Source organism: Nanorana parkeri, unplaced genomic scaffold (genome assembly GCF_000935625.1).
Source record: "Nanorana parkeri isolate BGI_ZX_2015 unplaced genomic scaffold, ASM93562v1 scaffold197, whole genome shotgun sequence".
NCBI lineage: Eukaryota > Metazoa > Chordata > Amphibia > Anura > Dicroglossidae > Nanorana > Nanorana parkeri.
The window spans coordinates 1220460-1236480 of record NW_017306465.1 but is presented as its reverse complement, the minus strand read 5'-3'; the positions used below and the strand labels follow the sequence as shown (position 1 = coordinate 1236480).

Below are 16021 nucleotides of genomic sequence, written 5' to 3'. Positions count from 1 at the left end.
ATAATCAGACTTCTGTGTTGCATTACCTCATGTGCGATTAATGTGGGGTATTTCATGTGTTAATGTACTTGAGTTAAGGCAGTCCAGTCTTTGTGCTGCTTTCATGCAGTACTACTTCGAACACGGCACACAGATAGTTGTGTTTTGTTGCATGTTACGGTAATGCAGTAGTTTAAATGGATGCTAAATGTATCTGAAAGCCAGACCAGGCACATAAGCTAGCAACCTTTGTTTGAACCCTTTCACTGCTTCTCCTTCCCCATGGTTGTGTCCCTTCCGAAGGCAACCTTGTATTCCATTAATTCAAAAAGGTTCATGTCACCCTACTGTGCCATTCTGAAGCTCTTTTGTGGCCTCAGCAGGCATAGTTGACGAGTTCTTTTTCACTGATCACCTCCTGCAGCCAGTAAAGGTTCTGGGTCTTCAACAAGGTCCGAGTGAAGGGAAATGATGGAACCAGAGATCAGCTTCCACTGTCTGGGCATCACCAGTGCTCTTTGTACTTTTTTTTTAAATTAAATAAATTATTATGCAGCTGCCGAGTTCAGCCCAGAAGAGGTTGTTCCCTCAACTCGAAATAGAACATTTCCTCAGACACTGAATTGTAAGCCACTAATTAGACAACCAATTAATTAACACTTCTCTTGAGATCCCTCTTAAGGTGCCCATACACTGCACGATTATCGTACGATAATCATATGCGATCGGTTTTTCGTACGATAATCGAGCAGTGTGAACGGAGACGTGCGACCGTTTCTACTGTACGGCCGCATGTCTTCTGTCGAACCAGCATGTTCGAAAACCAGCCGGGAATCGTACAATTCTCGGCTGGTTAGAACGGTGCTCGGAAGATAAATGCTGAACGGGCTGGTGTGCGCACGCGCACACTGCCCGTTCAGCATTGCGGTCATCGGAAGCCCGCCCCTCAGGGGGGCGGGCTTGCGATGATCGAGAGTGCGATCTGCCTGTCCAAGATAGGCAGATCGTACGTTTTTTTAAATCCCTTTACAACCATCGCAAGACTAAAGTCTTGCGATGGTTGTAGAGTGTATGGCCACCTTTAGAATGGAACGTCAGTGCTGCAGAATTCCTGTGAATTCCTGGTAACTCACTGATGCAGTTTTCCCTTTTGACATGGAGGATTCTCAGGCTTCTTAAGAGATGATGCAGAGGTGGAATGACCAGTAGTAACTAATCAGGTTTCATATTTAAGGGCTCATTATCACTGGGTACATTGGAACATGCATCATAAAAATTAGGGTTTTATTCCAAGCTCGGGAGAGGAGGAAAACAAAACACAACAACCCAGCACATAACTATGAAAATGCAAATATCTAGAAATAAAATAGCCCTGACTGGACTGCCGTCAAGGTTATTCGGAGAGAGCAGAGAGATAATCTCATCAGTCTAGAGGAGATCTAGCTGTGTTGCTTAGTGGCAGAAGAGAAAAGTTTGGTCACCAGGCTGGCTGTGCTGTCTGGGAGGGCTGTGTGTATTTCAGGATTGGATGGATCAAAAAAAGAAATCCTTTGGCTGTTAAGATGTCTAAAACCTTCTTAAACAATCTTTTAGAAGCGAACACAACTAAAGGAGTCCTGAAATGTTTCATTTGATTAAATACCCCCATATACCTATGCGAATGGTGGAACATCTATGCATGATCTGAATGGGAGCAGGGACATTCTGCCCTGTGGAATTTTCCTGTTTGTGAAGGATGTAGAGTTGGATGCATTGAAGGAGGGACAGTAGTGACTGGGGTTGGTTTATCAATGTGCCCCATCAATTTTCCTGTAGTGGATGGCAGATCCAAGTCAAAGACTTGCAATAGAGATTGTTGCTCATTCTAGCTGAGAACAGATCTGCCATCTCTTGCTTGTTGGGTACCTAAACCCTTTACAGCCAGATCTCGGAGCTCCTGGAATCTAAACTGGTAGAGCCCTTCATTAAAGCTCTCAAGACAAGGAAAGAAGTGGAAAAGGTATCAAGAAGTTGTGATCTAGCTTCATTTGCCTTGACATATGGAAAGTGCTCTTGTCCTTTTAAGAGGAAAAGGCTACTTTGTTTGAAAGCCTGGATGCAGTTTTACAATGAGTACTTGCTACGTTTATCTTGGCTGCAGCATTGTTTTTTAATCGATTCTGAAATTTCACATATACGTGTAGTATTTTCTTTTGCCATTACTGTGAGTTTCCATTACTCATAGACCTTTCTGTTGGATATAAATCTTTTATGTTGGCAGAGATCATTTTCAGAGTAGGGGGAAGTAATTGTAGTTTTCTGTACAGCAAAAATATTACCTGAGGTTTAGTTGATTATCCTGCACTAGATGTATTCAAGGCTTATGTGTTACAGTTTCACTGGCTTATGATTTCCTAGCAAAAGACTAACCAAATAAGTTCCAAAATGATTCAAAATATATTTAAAAAAATAATAATCCATAGTTTTGCCCTATTTCATGGTTAAAAGGTTATGATGGAATGGAAAATTTCCAAGCAACAACATTGTTTAGCGGCTAATGCTATCGTGCAAACCCTGCACCTGTGTTAAAGCCAAGTCTATCATCAGCCTCTGTCTGAGTTCTCTGTAACACACAACCTTGGTCCACATTGCTCCTCACATTTCCACTGTCTTGGTCTGTCTCTTGTAGCCTGTGCTGTGTATCCTCCTTTTTCTGTTTGTTCTATTGCCAACAGATTGAAACTTCCAAGGCAGGACTGAATCTGATTAGTGACTGAGAATCTAATACTGACTCTGTCACATTATGCTTACTGAATGTGATAGTCAGCAAATGGCCTACAAACCCGAATCACCAGTCCTGACAAAAGAGAATGCCATGTACAGGGGTAGTACAGCTCTGCCTAGGTGAAGAACTAAAACCCTGAGCAGGTAGGCTATGCGTCTGGTGGGCATCTCAAGGCATAATTTTGTATGGAGTCTACCTTAAAGCTCGACTTTGGGGAAAACCCCACAGCAAGGAATAAATGCTTGTTAATGCTGGGGGTACCAGTAAAAAGGACTATTACGTTCCTCATCCCTCACTCCTGCAGGCTCCCTCCATGCTGTAAGACCAGGTCCCACAGCTTCTTCTTTTTGAAACTGTCGCATTTACAGATATTGTGAAGTCATCAAGTACAATGCAGGGCCAATAGTCCTGAATCATACTCAAGGATGCCAGGGGACTGCCTACAAACTGGAGCTGCATTTTACTTGATGACTTCACAGTCATCAAGTACAGCTGCTTTAGCGAAGACAGACATGGAAAAGGACCTGGGGCTGCTCATAGATCACAGATTTGCCAATAGCATGCAATGCCAAGCAGCAGCCAGCAAAGCAAACCGTATACTGTCGTGCATTAAAGAGGGATTATAGCAAGGGTTAAGAGAATAATACTGCCACTTTATAAATCACTGGTTCAGCCTCCTCTTGAGCATGCGGTGCCATTTTGGTCGCCAACTCTCAGGAAGGACGTCCTCAAGCTGGAGACAGTTCAAAGAAAGGCCACAAAATTAAGTAAAGGGATGGAAGGCCTGAGCTATGAAGACCGCCTCCAACAATTAAACCTATTCTCCTTGGAAAGGAGGCGATTAAGAGGGGACCTTTTATTGCAGTCCTCAAAATCTTCAATGGGCACAACAATATTGTTGTTTTCGCCAAGAACAGTACTAAGAACACACGAACACAACAAGAGGTTAGAAGAGAGGGGTTCAATCTTAGATCGCACAAGGGTTTTTACACACACACACACACACACACACACACACACACACACACACACACACACACACACACCGGACCTTGGTCTTTTATGTCTTTATTCAACTTCACCTACTATGTTAATATGTTTTTCGACTTTCATCCTGAAAAAAGCTCAGGTAGGGAATGTCTGCCCTACAGACAATCGGACATTTCCATATCGAATGAAGGTTCTCAAATATCTGAAGGCACTTGTTATAGACCGGATGTTTGAAATGTAGTAACCGTGATCATTATTATTCTTTAAAAAAACAAAAGCTTTCAACATCTAAATGACTATATCAAGCAATTGTGTGTGTGGAGGAAGGTAGTGATGCCTCGTTTCATTGTTTCTTTTCACTTTCTTTACTCCTACTCTTCCCACACGGAGGAGCCGGAGAAAGAACAATGATTCTGGAGATCAGCCCACAATGATTTCCCTGTATTAGAAGTGTCTCGGCTCTGTTTACTTTTGGCAGTTGGTCTCATGCCACATAAAACATGGAAGATAACTCATTGTGGCAATGGCTGAGCATGCAGCCTGGTTTGTGCATTACAGAATTACTGGGCTTCTTTCCCAGTTAGATAGGAAGGCAGAGAATGCAGATGCTAGTGTCTGCCATCATTACATTCAACACTGAATGAATTGGCTGATGCCTAGTTGTGGATGTTCTCTTAAAGTAGACCTTACATGAAACACAACCGTCTAACAACATAAACCGCCATATCGGGGTAAATGAATGCAATGTGTAAGAGTAAATATTAAACTAGCACTTACTGCCATAAACTAGCACCTTGCATTGTCTGCATATCACTTTGGACTTCTAAAAGAGCCTCCAGGGACCCCAGAAACCTAGATTGCTATGTAGTGGAAACGGTGACCAACTTCTGTGATTGCAGGATGTCTTACCCCCTCCTTCCCCTTGCGCTTTAACGCCCCAGTTGACAGCATGTAATGCTGCACAAATGCCAGCAACACAAACAAATGGTAGGTCAGTCTCCTTGGAAGTCATACTGAGGAATCTTTTACAAACACTTGGTGACTTTATAGAACAGGGATAGGCAAGTTTCAGTCCTCCATATGTGGTGAAGCTACAAATCCCATCATGCTTCTGCCTGGATCTTGCAATGCATAAGATGGAGGGGCCAGAGTTTGCATGCCCCTACTATAGACCAACCTTTCTCATTTCTCACATTGAAGAACCCTTAGTAAACGTTCAGATCCCAGGGAACCTCTGCCATGCCATTTGGCGTTCCTGCTGCAGGAACCTACGGATTCACCGTTTAGATGCGGCCACTGTCACCCATTCAAATTAATGACCGGGTGACAGTGGACACATCTGTAAGTGGCAGTCCACATATTAATACAATTACATGTGGTTTGGAATAGATCACTGTCGCTGGATGCAAGAGAGATGTGTCCAGGGATAGTAATCTATTCCAAACCACATGTAATCTTATTATATACGATTACATGCGGACTACTGCAACCGCTGTCACCCGGTCATTCACTTGAATGGGTGACAGTGGCCACAGCTAAACGGGCAATTTGGGATTCCCAACGCAGGAATGCCAAAATGTATAGTGTGAATGTAACCTAAATGTTCCCTTGAGTGGTCATCTTTGTTAAGGAATGTGATAAGTATCTCCTGCCTAATGAATGATGATTTTACGTGTCAGAGTGACAGACTTGGAAATAGTGGAACACAGTCATCATACATACATACATACATATATAAAAATCTTCAAGCTTTAAGTTGTGGTTTTGTACTGCGAACAGTTTTTAGCACTACTGTGGTGGCCATGTCAAGATGGCGAAGCTAAGGAATGTCTTGAAGGCGTGTGGCACTTGAAAAATGTTGCCATGTGGTCTATTAAACTAAAGTTATGCTTCTTCTCATAAAGCAAATGTTATACGTAGCTGCACAACAGACCTTGGGAAGACTAAAAGCCATACAATAATAGTTCAAGCACAGTGACATTACTGATGGACTGCTAAAATTTACTTTTGGAATCAAAAATTTGAAATTTCCATTTGTGTGGCATGGAATCCGTTTTGTGAGCTTATTTGTGGTGGTTGGCTGGCTTTCCATCTGAAGCCCCGTTTACACCAGGGCGTTTCGTTGCACGTTTTTTTTCCTTGCTGAAATGCGTGCCAATTAATATCCCAGGTATTCCTATGGAGGCCGGTCACACATCAAAATACCCCTGCTGTTTGAAATGGTCCCTGTGCTTCTTTTGTGGCACTTATCAGCTCATTTTACTCCATAGACTTCAGTGGAAATGCGCCGATCAGCGTGTTTGTAAATTTTTTTTTTTTAGCGCAGTTTTGCAGCGAAGACTGCTTTTTATTGGACTAGCTAAAAACACGCCTTAAAACGCTGTTATATTTGAACAGAGAACGGCTGTAAAACGTGCTGAAACGTTTATTGTTATTAATCTTAGTGGTGAGACAAGTTGTTTTACATGCTGGCTTGTGAGTGTGCCATGATACCTTTCTACTGTGAAACGTTCATAACATCGCGCAAGACCGCGCTTAAAAACCTGTTTAAAAGCACGCTAAAATGCTGTCGCCCTGGTGTTAATGGGGTCTTGCATATTAAGGCTCATTGCCAGAATGTGCAAGTATGCACCACACATTTGCATATTATGGCACACTTGCCTTCCAGAGTGCCCACCTCCAGCAAAGCGACAACAACAATTTCCCTTGTGACCCTTTCACTGCTGCCGACATCTCCTTGTCGTCTTCCAGGTCTGGAGTCAAATTGATTTGGCTGGCAGGGATGATGTAATCCAGGCATATGCATGGGAGTTTCTTTGCTCTGGCACTCATGGCATGCTGAGATTGCGCAGTGTACAACTAGAGCAAAATTGCTGCCAGGCAGAAAAGGAGCTTTTGTTGCACTAACACACACACAGGGGAATTTATCAAAACTGGAGCTGAGTTTAAGCTAAAAAGAACTTCATCCCACTACCACATGTGTCCAGGTGTCAGTAAGGGTGTCAGCATTTTCCTCATGGGCAAACACCTACCTACAACCCCACTTTTCAGCTTTTCATTGTTCTGCCCTGCCCATTGGCACACAACCTTTTTTTCAAAATAGTCCCTGGCCAGGAGCCTGTCTCTTCCTAGCATGTGTGCCACAGTCCCCATTCATTTGTATGCATTGGTTACACTCAGGAAGGAATGGGGACCAAGGTGCATGTGCGTCGTCTATTTCTAATAGATTTGATTTGCAGAAATGGTTGTTAAAATACTTATTAAATATTTATTTGCAAAACAAAGATGTTATATAAAATACAGACACACATGCGCACGCTTAAAAGTATTGCCCTGAAGCCTCTATATTTTCTCTTTTATTGGTATCCATAAAGCTGCTTAACGCTTTGAAGTGGTTTGTAAATATTTGCTAATGTAATGCTCTTTAGACTCACTTTCACAAGTTTGAGATTAACAAGCTCTCGTGTATACAGGAGCTTAAACCAGCATTTTTCATTTTCTAATAGTTGATGGGGTCTAATCGATCACTTTCGACTCTAGTGACAGAAAAAACAAGGAGCAGGATGGAAACAAAATTTTAACAGTGACTTGATCTTTGTTTTGAGAAACTCCATTCATTCCAAAATCGAATGTTAAAGCCAAACATGATTTCAAACAACATTTGACAAGTCTTTGATGTCATTATCCGATGTTCTGCTGAGATGCTTCGTAGGGGCATTTTTATGAAAATCTACTAGTGTAAGGAAGGCTATAGGCTGCCTGTAAATGGTCATTCCCTTTCACACTGTCGGATCAGGAGGGGATCCATGCACAGATCCCCCCCCCTCCTGATTGGAATGGATGTTGCCACTGTCGCATCCGTGTCTGTGTAGTTTTTTTTTTTTTTTTTCTTTTTTTTCTCCATCTTGCAATGGAGGAAAAAAAAACTGGCATTACCAGACCCATGTTAGTCTACGGGCAGCTGTATGTAAATGGATGGGCATCCGGTAACCCAAGTCCAGCACGATCAGGTCTGGCAACACCGATCTCTGTTCCATTGTCTTTCCGGGCCTGGCCGAAGCCAGGGGTAACCGGATGTAAAAGGATGACTATCCGTTTACATATGTCTGCCCATAGTGTAACTTCCATAGCCCAATGTCATCACTCCTTCACAGCAGCACCAGAGAGTATGGCAGGTGCACACCGGCCAAGCCCATCTTGCTCCAGAATCAGCAATTACAGAAAAAAGTCCGGTCGCACACCACAAGCTTTGCTGAAAAGTTTATTTTAGCACACAGGTACACATCGTCCCGCTATTGCGTACTCTTCACGCTGACTTGTTTTACCCAACCATGGGCTTAGTCATAGAAAAACCCATAGACTCACATCAGGCTTACGATCAGGTCTGGCTGAAAAAATGATGGGCAGACTTGATTCGAAAGCCCGTGTGAAAAGCAGGGGCGTTCCGAGGCCGGGTGACACCTGGAGCGGAGAAGGGGTGACACCCCGCCGTGACGTCATCACGCATGCACGGCCATCTTATTGATGCCTGCTGGTGGCCATCTTGGTGATGGACGGCGGCAGAGAGAGAGAGGAGGGGACGTTCACCCGGCGGGTACCCTCCTCTATCCTGACACTGTCAGGCTCTTTTTCCATGACGGAGTGCCGGACTTTTCATAGGGGGTAGAGATGAATAGATGTCACCAGCACACAACCAGTATTGCAGTCCAAAGAGTTCGTTTATTGGAACATCATGTCACCAAAACTAGTGGTTTCGGTGCCACGCAGGGCCGAAAGCGCTAGTTTTGGTGACATGACGTTCCAATAAACAAGCTCTTTGAACTACAATACTGGTGGTGTGCTGGTGACATTTATTCATCTTTATGCTGTGTGGCTGGGCGATCCGCAGGTCACTACAAGCACCCCACCTCATTCAACCTTGTGTTTTTCCTGTAAGGAGTGCGACAAGGTATCGTTTTGTTTTTTTCATAGAGGGTAACACCAAAATGAACATCAGTCATTTTTGATGTCACGCCTCCAATGGTGACACCAGGGTTCGGGCCGCACCCCCCTTGTGACGCCACTGGTAAAAGGGGCCTGAGACTTTGGGGTTTTTCCTGCCAGGATAGGAACATTAGACTGGTACAAAACTGGATACATGGGAACCCATGCAATGCTGGTCAGTCCTTTTCCTATATAATAAGGATCTAGCGGCTCTTCTTGGTTCCATGTGATCTGCCTAACATAAGCAAACATCTGTAAAGACTGCACATTAATCTCCCTCTTATCTAGACTCTGCGGCTGTAGACCAAAACCCAGCCATTAAAAGAATATTGAGTGAGCCACTTGTAACTCTATCATGACCATTGTAATTTGTGTTCCGGGGAAGCTTTCTATCCCATGGCTCTGCCGTAGTATATAGCACATTGCCTGGTTAGCCGGAATCTGGGTCAGCTGCTATTTTATACTCCTTTTTATTTCTTATAGACTTCTTCTCAGTGTAATTTATAACAGTAATAATGGATTGAGAGAGCCAGGATATTAGTCAGGATTACACAGCTGCTGTTAATCAAGAGCATTTGTTTTATGACCTCCAGACAAGGGCTGTCCCAGGCTCGGGTTCACAGAACAGAGGTGGAAAAATCCTGATCCTGGAAAGCATAGCTGAAAAACATGCTAATATCATTTCCTGGCATAGATGGCTTCTGAGCTTCTATTACTAAACTTTCTGCCTTGGCGAGATCGTTGTGATGTCTTAGGAACATAGAAACATTAGAAGAGAGACTTCATACTAATGAAATATAAATTTAAAAAAAAAAAGCTGAACAAAAAAAGCAGAATACCAGACAAAAATGACAAGTTTAACATTATAGCCCAGTTGAAAAAAAAAATCAGAATTCCCCCCTGCAATACTTCTTTTCTGCCACTAGACTAATGTGGGATGTCGGCCTTAGTTTGACATCCAACATTATTCAACACACTTTCTCTGAGCCCAGGCTGTCTAGGGCTCACCCAAGTTTGTGACTGGACAGGGAAAGAAGTAGCGCAGTGATGAACTCATCTCTCGTCACTTTCCTTTATCCTCCTATCAGCATGCTGCTTGTCAGGACATGGAATGGGTGGCTCCTTGTACTGCTTCTTGTTGTCCTGCTCCAGCCCTGCTGGGCAGGGAATGCAAGCTGCTGGTACAAGGTTGAAATCAGGTGCCTGGCGGGTGACACCCTGCCGTGTCGTCATCGCGCATCTGATTGATGTCTGCCGGCGGCCATCTTGGTGATGGATGCTGGCAGAGAGAGGAGGGGACACGGCGGCATACCTCATCCCGCTGGGTCAACTCCTCTCTCCTGACACTGTTGGGCTCTCGGTCCATGACCAAGTGGCCGACTTTTTAGGGGGGGTGACACCAAAATGACAGTCATTTTGGTGTCACCCCTGCAATGGTGACACCTGGGTGCGGGCCGAACCCCCCCTTGTGACGCCACTGGCCTGCTCTGCTTGTATTTAAAAAAAAATATAGTTCAGCTTTAAGGTAAATATCAAAATTCACAGCATGAACTGTTGCTTGTTGGTGCAATCTTCTGGCTCCTGCACCCCTGTCAGGCAGTATAGCTAGGTTTGGGACCTCCACTGTAGCTATAGCAACACTCAACCTGTATTGCTAATCCTAAGGTTTTACATCATACTGAAAAAAAAATACACATACTTTAAACAGTTGATCCAGAGGAAGGGGTAATAAAAAAAAAACTCTCCTCAAAGCTTGATTCAACAGCATGGACTAAACCTGGGATACAATTCTTTCTTGATCCCCAAAAGTAATCTGGTACGGCCTGAATCAGCAACATTTTTTTTTCACATTTATCTGCCAGTTCCCTCCATCGTTCTCTAGAATTGTTACATTGTATCTCTTGTTAGTTATTTCCTATTATCCTCAGCTCCATCTAGTGGCCATAATGTGATATGTTCCTGATTCTCTCTGTGAATCAACCACTACTGCTCATAATATTTGTACATTCGACCAGAAGAGAAAATTTGCCTAAAACATTTGATTTTGCCCCATTTTCACAGCAGCTGGTTAATTCACACAGGGTGAATGTACATTTCATTTTTTTGCCAGAAGCATAGCGATGCAATTTTTTAAAATAAATAAACATCAACAGTGTGTTTCTGGCAGGATCACATGGTGCAAATAAAGGGGGGAAAAAGCCAGAAAAAAGGAGCAGCTACTATATCTAAGGATCAAGAAGGAGTATATTAAATTTTCTGGGGTGGTGTAGATATGCTTTAATCATTGTGTTAAAGGGTTAGGATTTAATCTTGCAAATGGATAAATATATGTTTTGTATCTTAGGCCTAATTTTATTTTTGCTCAGACTTCACTATTTGGTGCATTGACATTTTGATCCTGGTACACCCATCATACCCGCACAGTGTCCCCAGTTCCCTAGCTGCATGTACAGCAGTGTCTGCACAGTCCCCTTTTAAACCAGCCATTTGTTCCATGGTATTAGAAGCATTGCTGTCAGCCACACAGATTAGAAGTCGCCAGCATTTCCTTTTTTTATTTATTTTACATAATGCTAAGTCCTTTTCTGCTCCGTTTCTCTCTCTCTCTCTCTCTCTCACAGTGCTGGCATCGCTGTGGGTTTCTATGGCAACGGGGAGACCAGCGATGGCATCCACAGAGTGACATATTCGCTGAGACATGTTAACCACACCGTGGCAGGAATCCAAGATCGGGTGAGTAGCAATAAATAGATTAATCCCTATGCCTGTGATGTCAGTTCAGCTTTATGTGTAATATGCGATGCATGCCGGTGTATGTAATAAAAATATACATGCCTTTGTGATTCTACTCCTTCACATATAAATATACCAGATTCCTAGCTCATCTGGCCTATAGATTTCCATGCCTTTTTCTATGTCCCTTTAAAAAAACCTCACGAGCACCAGAAAAAAAATACCCTTGCAAGGGGGCCTCCTAACCAGTTAAATGTTGGTTAGGTCTAGGTAGTAATAAGCTGTAACACATACCCTATTCCTTGCTTCGGCAGGCTGCTTCTATCTATGCCCCTGAAGCTGATTCTTCAGTGGTTGCACTCTGATGTCATCACCATGCAGTGAAAGCCCTATGGTCCTGCATTGTACATGAGAACGGGGAGGGCCCCCCAACAACTAGGAGTGCTGGAGTGGGGAGCTTAAAGGTGAAATATTAGGAGAGTATAATGTACTGTTCCCAATACTTGGAGCCAGCTTGTGACACTGCAGGTGTCGCATGCCGCCTCTTTAGATCGAGAGCGGAGTGATCAAGAACTGTTGATTGCTCAGCTCATGGCTTCTCCCTGCAGAGAAAGGTGACTGCCAGTCACCGCTCCCTTCAAGGGATTCCCTTTCTGTTCCTCCAGTCCTCATTGGAGAGGCAGGGGAGGGGGGGCAGCCACAGCTGGCTCTAGGGAGAAAGAGTCATAGTATTTACATAGTTACATACATAGTATTTGAGGTTGAATAAAGACATTAGTCCATCAAGTCCAACCTATTAGGATCTCATTCTAGGAGTACCTGGGAGTCAGCTCTCAATCAGGCAGCGTAGTGGATCCTGGCAATATTGTAGGGATCCATTCCGATTGCAGTGCAGCTCTGCTCTAGCCTTGCAAAAGCCCGCTGGATGCTGACTTTGGGTCACAGGAGTACGTTTAGTAAATGTATTCCTTTGGCCCAAAAGAGGACTCAAGCCAAAATAAGGTTTGGCTTTAGTTCTCTTTTTAAAATTAACACAAGCGTGCTGTGATAAAATGCAACCCATATTTTTTTCTTGGCTCACCAATGAACTGGCACCATTAAGGTCAATGGTATATTTCCCAACTTTACATTTTGATTGTGTTGAACAACACAGGGCGGTGCTGGTGATGTAATTGAGCCATTACTGGTAACATATGAAATATAATGAACCGGTTCTTCGTCATTCTGGACAGTTTCTGTCCTTTGGGCATTTTCAACAGATCGCAGTCTAGGGCTGCAACAACTAATCGACATAATCGATTATAATCGATTATTGAAAAAGTTGTCAACTTTTTCAATAATCGATTAATCGGCTTCCGATCAGTTGGCCCTGTTCACGGGTCCACAAACGCGCACCGCACCTCCTCCCCAACTCACGCTCACCGCTGCCAGACCCGCCCGCATCCGCGGTCTACACGCCGCACCTCCTTCCCGCCTCACACTCTCCGCCCGCCCACATCCACGATTGGCACAGGGATTACATTATACAGCGCAATGCAGAATACCACCAGCTATAGAGGAGCACAGCAAATCCCAGCAATAGTACATTATACAGTGGTGCAATGCCGAATACCACTAGCTATAGAGGACTACAAAACCCAGCAATAGTACATTATACAGCGCAATGCAGAATACCACCAGCTATAATGTACTATTGCTGGGATTTGTTGTAGTCCTCTATAGCTGGTGATATTCTGCATTGCGCTGTATAATGTACTATTGCTGGGATTTGTAGTCCTCTATAGCCGATGCCATTCTGCATTCATTGCTGTATAATTTTACACTTTCCATTTCACTATATTGCACACCACACCATTTTTTTACTTCCACCGCTCCAAGCTTGCTCCTGTGATCCATTTTTTAAAATGTATGTTATTGTTTATCCGATTAACCGATTAATCGAACTTAATAATCGGCTAACTAATCGATTTTGAAAATAATCGTTAGCTGCAGCTCTATCGCAGTCACAGATTATCGCAGCCAACACTGAGGATCAAGATTGGTAATTTTTGCCATAGGTCATAAGATTTCTGTGGTAGAGGGGCTTTCTGTTACAGTAACTTGCGGTTTTTGCAGGAAACCGGAATAGTGTTTTTGTTGTTTTGCTTAATTTGGTTTTTCTTCCTAATTCTGTGAACTTTGCATTACTTCTGCTTTTGATGTAATATTGTGATCTGTTGATATCCATCTATTCCCTCGGCAAAGTGAATATATTACATACAGAAACCTAATGAATAAACGGCTTGCTCATAAAGGGGATGCCTGGTGTTTTATAATCCATTTTCTTGTGTAGTATGTTCAGGAATAGAAAGATGAAGGTTTTGAACTGACTGTTATTTTTTTAGTCAGGTCAATAGGAAGTGTCAATTCTAAATGTTATATTTCCTGACAAGTGCAAGTCTGATGCACCTAGGTCTTAATTGGCTGGTTTCATGATGTGCTATATAGGGCTGAATGAGTCAGCTGAAGAACCCAGATGAGGAACCTCCTCCTCCTCTCCATGTGGATATTGTTTAGTCTACCTGCAGTCATCAGGTGCAGGGCTAGTACAGTACAGCTTTTTCAAAGCCTTCCATTGAGTCTTGCACAGTTGTCCTGGCCTCTGCCCTGCATTGAAAGTGCTTATTTTGTTCTAACTGCACACTGTGAGCTTCCCATGCTGTGCATTAGAAGCTGCAGCAAGTCAGAGTCTGCCTCATTTGCTGGCTGAAGGACATCCATATAATCTAGCCATTTCCCAACCCAACTGCCCCTGGCCTACACCTTTTATTTTTTGCCTTTTTTCATGTTCTTTCAATCATGTGGCTTAGCATTACACATGGGCAATAGCTTGGGAGGTCTTCATGCAAATGCAGCTTCCCTAGGAGCACCCACTCCCTGACATCCACCCATGAAGGCATTTTGATATGTGCATAATTTTTCTCCTACCCCTCCCACGAGCCATGATCTGCTTCCACTGTATAGAGAAGAGACCTAGTGATGATGTAACTGGGTCTAATGCAAGATATGCCATTAAAACATGTTTTATTTAAAGATTTTATTAACATTTTCATGAAGGGGGGAAAGGAAGAACAAGGTAAGACAAAATATAAGCAGCTTTAACTTAAGCTTTCAAACTAAAGGCATTTGCAGGTGTCGCTTCCATTGCCGATCCTAAAAATAAGAGGTGTATCCCTTATTTAAGGATAGTGGACAGAGCCACGCAGATCTTTCCTTTATGCCCCTTTTATTTCTGGCTGCACATCCAGACTCCACAACATAAGAATGAAGCCCACAAGCAGACACAATAAACTATAATGGTCACTACAGTATTTTCTCCCATAAGGAAGTTCTGTTCCAGTCCCATGTGTCATCCATCATAAAGTGTAAAACCAGAGGTGCACATCTTGGACTTTATGGAACATTACAGCATAGGCTGCTAATGTTGCTGGAAATGTCATCTTGTTTGCCTTTTGTTCTTCACAGGTCTCAGAAACCACCATAGCTCTAAACCAAACTGTGGAACCAAATCTGATAGAACTGGAAACCATGTTTACAAAACACACAGATTACGTTCTCATCGTCCAGAAACTTCAGGTTCTTCTGTACACACTGGTCCAACAAACCTCTGAAATCCCGTTCTGGAAGAACACCGACATTTCAATAGACGATCTGGCTAAACAAGTGGATCTATTCGACTGGTACAGGTAAGCGGTGTTCTACGTACGCTGATGTTTAGGGATACTGCTTTACCTGATCTTATGGCATTTGGGTGGTGGTCGGCATTTTAGTGCAGTCAAATGACTTGCTGGTAGATAATCCTATCGAGGAAAACTACCAACGACAACCTCCAAGCCTTATCCCACCTAACCTAGCTGATGACAGGAAATCTTGGACTATTCAGCAAAGTACAGAGTCAGGAATTTGACGTAATTTATGGACATGGATATACTTACATACCTATTAGTGAATGCTATTAATATTTCTGTTCAGTAATAAGACTTCTATTTTAGGTTTACTGTTGTTCTAGCTTGCTTTAACACGGTTCTGTAAAAATGTATGGATGGAAGGGTGAAATCATTGCCCGTAGAAGCCAGTCACAAACTATCTCTCATTTTTACAACCTCCCTGTTACCATTTTGGGTGCCTGTACTTTTGCCATGTGTTTCAGTGCCATCTGGATCATTCTTGGGGCTCTGGTTGTAGGTTGTGAACATGTGTCACAAAAGAGCCTTCTATACCATATAGATAGTAATGCTCACTAGGTTTTTGCATGCAGTTTTCAGGGAACAAGCAGCATGAAACAGAATATACACTGCCTGACTAAAAATAGTCACCACCTGGATTTAGCTATGCAAATAGGTATATGTATAGATAATACGTCTAGGTTCAGCAACATTATGTGCCCAGGTTTTCCCATTAATGGATTTTTTTCTTCCCTGATGGCCCTGGCATATTCCTATATGACAATGCCAGGACTGATCGGGCTCAAATTGTGAAAGAGTGGTTCCGGCAGCATGAGACATCATTTTCACACATGAATTGGCCACCACA

The 16021-nt window shown here is 43.1% G+C and overlaps 1 protein-coding gene across 4 annotated transcripts in view; it reads left to right on the top strand.

The window, feature by feature from the left end:
- Nucleotides 1-16021, top strand: part of TTYH3 (tweety family member 3) — a 113592-nt gene that overhangs the window by 53692 nt on the left and 43879 nt on the right. For all 4 annotated transcript variants that reach the window (XM_018555463.1, XM_018555462.1, XM_018555465.1 and 1 more), the window contains exons 3-4: nucleotides 11338-11449; nucleotides 14954-15174. In XM_018555463.1, the coding sequence (XP_018410965.1) occupies nucleotides 11338-11449; nucleotides 14954-15174 (333 nt within the window). The remainder of the gene's footprint in view (nucleotides 1-11337; nucleotides 11450-14953; nucleotides 15175-16021) is intronic.